We start from the raw sequence: 6,743 nt of genomic DNA, 5'->3' as shown, positions 1-6,743 counted from the left end.
AACATTCAGTCTAATACTGGTGTGTTTTAAGTCTAATTTAGGGTGGGATTTGTCTTGATGTAAACTTCCCTATTCTCCTCCTTTCAAGTGAAGTCCTTTAAAATCACAAGCATCATTGTGTCATCATCTCTTCAGACAAGAAACTGTAAAAGATATTTGCATAGTAACACAAATTTGATTCAATGTTGACTTGATCATCATAAAAAAAAGTAAACAAACAAACAACCCAAGATGAGAACTCCAGAACAATGTCTTGGAAAAACTCTATAGTATTCTTTCTAGTTCTGGTTTTACTTGTTTGCTCCTCACTTTTCAGTCCTTCCTTTGGTCTTCCTATCTTCCAAAATTTTCAATATCTTGGCCACAATTTTTCTTCAACGACGTAGCTTAAGCAAGCTCCTGGCGTTTGTGAGAGAAATGCGTGGGGCATGCCAAGGAAAGATTATTTAGGCAGAAGTGAGACCACTGGAATTAAGGTCTAGAAGGCAGCGGTTGTGTATTGCTTCCCCCAGATTCATGAATGTGAAACAGGCCTGAGGTGGACAGGTGCTCAGTAAATGTCCACTGAAGAAATAAACACAGGCAAGGAATATTTTTCAAGTCCTACCCCTAAAGCTGAAAGAACTGCGGTCAATAGTTTCATTTTCCAGGCAAACTGATTATTAATAATTTAAATTCTTTATTATTACACCAAAGTAATCAGAAAAGTGCAAAAGAATCTGCAAAAAAATAGTTTATAAAAAGTTTATAAAGCAATCTAAGAGGGAGAGGGAGCTCAAAACCAGACCTGTTCCTTGGTGCAGACAGGATATTCAGCCCCAGCAAGAGCTTTCCAGAACCAGGCCCACAGGCCATTACGGTATCCATAACGGTCTCTTGCCGCCCTCTACTGGGCTCCAGCGGTCAGACTAGCGAGGATTTGGGCACCACCGCCTGGGGGCGGCGCAGAGCCGATGACGTCGACGCTGCGCCCGGTAGGAGGCCGGAAGTTAGTCTCTACTTCCGCCCTCCTATTCCTTCTGTGCTTCTAGAGGCGGAAGTAAAAGGTATCCACTCCGAACTTTGATGCAGACCGCGAGTGTAATGTACGGTTCGGGGTGAGGTTGGGGATCTGCTGTCGTGTTCTTAAGCGGGTCTCACGTCCCAGCTAGACAGTGCCATTGCTAAAGGCCTTTGCAGAATTGCCCTGGGGACCCGGGGGGGGGGGGGGTTACGGTGGTTTGCACTCTACACTTAGGATAGTAAAGGCGCGCGGCAATGTGTCTCAGTCCCAGCTAGACAGTGCCATTGCTAAAGGCCTTTGCAGAATTGCCTGGGGACCCGGGGGGTACGGTGGTTTGCACTCTACACTTAGGATAGTAAAGGCGCGCGGCATTGTGTCAGAATTTGTAACTTATGGCACAGTGCCCGCCCATTACGTTATTGTGTATTTGGTGTATTAAGAAAAAAAATGCATATGAAACGTTGAGTTCCGGTGTTAAAATACATTTGTGATTCCGCTTCCTTTCCCTCAGCATGGTGGAGGTGGGCCGTTTTATTTTCATTTTGACTGAGAAATGTTTAGTTTGCGAGAGGTAGTGCATCTCACAAAAATGATGCGGAGGTGTCTAGGCTGAACCTCTTTATTCTCTACTACTCTGGCGATATTTTGCCTTTTTCTTTTCTGGGTTGGAGGTATGTAGAAACATTCTTACCTTTTCTGGAGAGATCCAAAGTCTCTTCTCTTACGACAAATACAATGTGGAAATGTCATTCTGTAAAAATCTCTACACTTAAATGCTGTGTCAAAAGATTAGCTGAATTGTGCTACCCCAACTATTTTCTTTAAAAGCACGTTAGCTGTCCCAACTGTGGGACAGAAGGGGACATGAGTCTTTCTCTTTAGACCTCACTAGTGACAGTCCCCGAGATTTTCATGATAGTCTTTGAAATTTAACATTCCTTAAGAAAATGGTTTGTTTTTAGAGGGAGTTTGAAGTCAATCATTCGATAGTTACTTTAAAAAAAAATACATTAGGCTACGCAGTCCGTTTGCCAGAAGTTACAAATTCAGCTCAACAGTCTTTTTTTAAAAGGAGTTTGTGTTTATACAAGACCTTGCAATACATCTGGGATAAAAAGACAAAACAAACAAACAAAGAAAAAACCTTCTTGAAAGAAAAGACAGTTTAACAAAATAAGTGAAATTCAGAAAGGTGTGTGTGTGTGTGTGTGAGTTTGATATGAAAGTAGGAAGAGGTCTAACAGGAAGGGGACAGGGAACAAGGGAATTAAGAGGAAAAATAATAGGCTGTGTTTTCAATATAGGATTATATATATATGTATATATGTACATACACACACCCATATACACTTATAGGAACAAAGTCCATTAATTGAATGTCAATTAAAAATAATGAAAAGACAGCAAAGACAAGGAGACTAGAATGGCAAGGATGTTCAGAATAAGATTTCTTTGTTACTATTTTTGAGTAAAGTTGAGTGGATAAGGAAGAAGGAAAAAAAGGGAAGCCTTCATGGATACTTATCTCAAATGACTCCCTCAGAGGAGGGCTGGTTTGGGGGCTTCACAGATGCTCAGTTCAGTTTTGGGCATGTTAATTCATTTAGAAGATACTTACTTGGAAGCTATGTTCTATAAAGAGAAACAAATCTGCTTGTAATAGATCTAACAGAAACCTTAGTAGATTTTTTTTTAAACCTTTTTGTTAGGAGTCTTGGTATTTCTCTTGATTCTGTGGAATGTTAATCTGTTTACCATGATGTTAATGATCTAACATCATGCCCTGTCCAGGGTAGTAATCTTCAAACTGAAGGCTTAGTTTTTGTATAGGTAGTGACTGATTTTTTTTTTTAAATGTACATATCATTCAGTGACATATATTATGAAATGTATGAAAAGTAGAAATTTTCACAGGACAAGGCAAGTATAGTTTAAGAAGTATACTGTTCTCTCCTCATATTGGATCATTTTTGCATGCTTATTTATAAGGCTCTTTATAAAACTTGTCTGATTTTAAGCTGATAGTATATAGTCCTGTTATCCAGCAGAGGTCACCCATGAGTGTCTGCAAGGGAAAAGGTTGGACTGAACAAGCTAGAGCCTTAATTTTTTTTTGAAGATATGTATTTTTATTAGTTACATGAGAATTTAATATAGTATATTTTGGTTAAATCACTTCCTCCTCAGACTTCTAGATCCACATCATTCCTTAACCATTCAACTTTGTGTTCTCTCTCACTGTCTCTCTCAGAGCCATTGAGTTCAGTTAATGTTGCCTATATTCCTTTGGTTATATGACTATCATGGAGTGTTTGCTCTACTAGGGGCCACACCCTTAAATGAAAAAAAAAAATGAAAGGAGGAGATTACTGTTCCTAGGTATGGTGGAGGAGAAGGCTTATTGTAGATATGAGGGAGAAAACAGCCAGAGGCGTCTGGAAGAATGTAGAGTAGACATAACTGGCAGGCTGAGCCAGGTCATGTGAGGAGAGAGAAGGGGAGAAAAAGAGAGGGGAACCTTGAGTGGTGCCAAGAGGCCAAGAGGCCAAAAGGAAAAAAAAAAAAAAAAAGCCAAAAAGGACCAGTTTATATGTGGAAGTGCAGCTGGAGGAAGGGCAGCCCAGCCCCTGGGCTAGAGAGTTCAGGATAGGGGTGGGATATACCGGCCAGGAGGACCCTGTAACAGGTAGGGACTGAGAGATGATGGGGGAATCTAACAGCCAGGTCAGCTTTGATATGTTAAATGGATGCTTCAGTTAGCCACTTGTCCCAGGTTTAAGACCTAACAGTCCTTAATTAGAAAACTAATTCGCCTTTCTCCTTTCTGGGGTTGGGGATTAGTCCTCATGTTTGCTAAGCATATGCCGCATCACTGATCTACCAGTGAGTTACACTCCATCCCATTGACTTTGTCATTTTGAAGATGGAAATTAGTTTAGAGATTGATTTTGGAGGCTGTCATCCAGACATTTCTATAAGCATATATATATATATATATATATATATATATATACAATGTAATCCTTTTAAAGGGTATTATTTAAAAAAAGACACTAAAGATGGAAATTAGACAATCTGATATGTTTTTCAGGGCTACATTTAGAATTTGAGATCAAGGTGACCAGAAGCAAAGAAATCTAATGTCTGTGGGCAGGGTCATTTCAGACATCTGGCAAACTTGAAAGGCAGGATGGTAGTGAAAGTGCCATTTATTAGGAAAAAAACAGAGCTGCCAGAAACCAAAGAAATCTGAAGAGAGAGAAAGAGACAGAGAGGCAGCCTCATTCTGTAGTTAAACAGGCACAGTGAAATAAAAACAGTGAAAGGTCAGGACAGTTTTAGGGTGGTAGTGGTGCTATTTTGCATCTCTTTATGTTGAAAGTGATAAAGCCCTAAGTCTGTAGGTATCCAAGAGAAGCAGTAAAGCAGGGGTGAGTGTAGCACCAGGAAAGCTGGAAGGATGGGTGTTTGCTTCTAGAAAGGCCCCAGTTTAAAGGATCATAATATTGTCATTGGCTATTTAACACAGGCATTCATATATTAACATTATATGTTATTTCACACAGCAAAAACTTTGGGCTATCCGATGATTATGGCATCAAGAAACATCTGGTGTGTGAGAAGGAACTTTGTCTTTAGTTCAGGAGGTTGGACGCTGCAATACTCAGCGGAACGTTTCCTCAAATTGATTCCATTTAGACCTTTTAGTGTGAAATGTGACAGTGACAGTAAAGAGAGAACGCCTCTGGAGAATGAGGACCGGCTGAAAAACCTACTCACCATGGGAGTTGATATTGACTTGGCCAGGAGACGACAGCCTGGAGTGTTTAACAGGGTGGTCACGAATGAGCAGGAACTGAAGATATTCCTTCTGTCCAAAGGGGCTAGCGACAGAGTGATTGGTAGCATCATCTCAAGATACCCACGAGCCATAACACGCACTCATGAAAGTCTTTCCAGACGGTGGGATCTGTGGAGAAAGATTATGGCATCAGACCTTGAAATTATAAATATTTTGGAGCGTTCTCCTGAATCCTTTTTTCGGTCTAATAACAACCTAGACTTAGAGAATAAGATAAAGTTCCTCAGCTCAGTTGGATTGACTCCTAAATGCCTCTGCCGACTGTTGACCAGAGCTCCTAGAGCCTTTTCCAATAGTCTGAGTTTGAATAAGCAAATGGTTGAATTTTTGCAGAAGACCAGTATGTCCTTAGGTCACAAAAATCCCCCAGATTTTGTCAGGATGATAATTTCTAAAAATCCTTCCATATTAATTCAGAGCACCAAACGGGTGCAAGCTAACATTGAATTTTTACAGTCAGCGTTTAACTTAGACAAAGAAGATCTGCTGCTTCTGATCTGTGGCCCAGGAGCTAAGATCCTAGACCTTTCCAACGAATGCACCAAAAAAAACTACACAAACATCAAAGAGAAGCTGCTCTCTCTTGGATGCACTGAGGAGGAGGTGCAGAAGTTTGTCCTCAGCTCTCTGAGTGTGGTCTTCTTGTCAGAGAAAAAGTTTAATGATAAAATAGACTGCCTTATGGAAGAAAAAATCAGCATTTCACAAATAATTAAAAATGCGAGAGTTTTAGACGTAAGCTTAAGTACTTTAAAAACTCGAATGAAAGAGTTGGTACATGCTGGGTATGACTTGAGTACATCAAACATTGCCCTCCTGTCCTTGAGTCAGAAAAGATATAAAGCTAAACTGAGGAAAATGCTTGGGGAGTCTCAAGGAACCTTGGACGTGTAGTGCTGGTTCCAGTTTGGGCTTTTCAAAAATGAGAATTTTATTTTGTTAATAAATATTTAAAAATGTCTAAGATTACATTTATTTGCGTACGTGTTCTGTGTGTATAGTGCGTGCGTGTGTGTTTGCTTGCATGAGGCTGTGTGTGTGCATTCCGAGGCACATGTGGGGCTTGAGGACAGATTTTAGGAGTTGGCTCTCCCTCAGCTGTGTGGGTTTCAGTGACAAACGTAGTCATCAGGCTTGGAGGCAAAGTGTCTTTACTCACTGAGCCATTTTGCTGGCCCAACGGTTTTGCTTTTTTACGACAGACACGTGTATGAGTCTGTGGGTCCATTGTTTTATAGGTCGTAAAACTCACAGTATGCTCAAATGTAGTCCTATCAGCCACCCGTCTGAGTTGAAGTTACTGTAACAGCTTAGGATATGGTGTAGGCTGTAGCTGCTGTCCAGTAGATGTGGTTCCTGGATTCTCCAGTAGAGCAGTGTGTGGTAAGATTTGTACAGGGTTTGCCTTTGTAGTTTCTGTTTATATTTTAACAGTCAGCAGACTTGGGTTGGGGATACAGCTCAGTGGGAAAGCTTTTCTCAGTATGTGGAAGGCCCTGTCTCACATGGGTTTATATGTGTGCTGTCTCTTTTCATTGTTTTTAATCCCAAGATTTTCCTCTGTTTCAATATAGCTAGCTAATTATGGTTCAATTTCAGAGTGTAATATCTGTAAAATTGGTAAAATGTGTTTCCATTGTTTACATTTTTGAATAATTAGTGTCCTCCCTCTGACAAAATTAACTGTGGGCTGGTAGATTCTGATTTCTTTTACACAGGGCTAACTTAGAAGGTAGAATAGTGCCACCAGAAGATTTTAATATACTGGTTGCTAGAAGCATGAAAATTTGGTGCATTATAGATATAGTAAAGTAAAATGTAGTTAAGAATTTCAGCATTTGGGAGGCTGAGGCAGGAGTATTGTGATTTTGAGACCAG

At 40.3% G+C, this 6,743-nt stretch overlaps 1 protein-coding gene across 3 annotated transcripts; it reads left to right on the top strand.

Moving 5' to 3' along the window:
* Positions 1–988: 988 nt before the first annotated feature.
* On the top strand, positions 989–5,824 carry Mterf1 (mitochondrial transcription termination factor 1). Of its 3 annotated transcripts, none has more exons than XM_021651479.2 (2): positions 989–1,046; positions 4,570–5,824. In XM_021651479.2, the coding sequence occupies exon 2, from the start codon at positions 4,590–4,592 to the stop codon at positions 5,757–5,759; it is 1,170 nt and encodes a 389-aa protein (XP_021507154.1). In that variant the 5' UTR covers positions 989–1,046; positions 4,570–4,589; the 3' UTR covers positions 5,760–5,824. The 3 variants fall into 3 exon arrangements, with proteins under 3 accessions (XP_021507154.1, XP_021507153.1, XP_060229797.1); XM_021651478.2 differs by having other exon boundaries at positions 989–1,085; XM_060373814.1 differs by having other exon boundaries at positions 1,019–1,097.
* The last annotated feature ends 919 nt before the right edge of the window (positions 5,825–6,743 follow it).

Source organism: Meriones unguiculatus, chromosome 21 (assembly GCF_030254825.1).
Source record: "Meriones unguiculatus strain TT.TT164.6M chromosome 21, Bangor_MerUng_6.1, whole genome shotgun sequence".
NCBI classification, from domain to species: domain Eukaryota; kingdom Metazoa; phylum Chordata; class Mammalia; order Rodentia; family Muridae; genus Meriones; species Meriones unguiculatus.
This window is presented reverse-complemented; position numbering and strand designations above follow the sequence as displayed.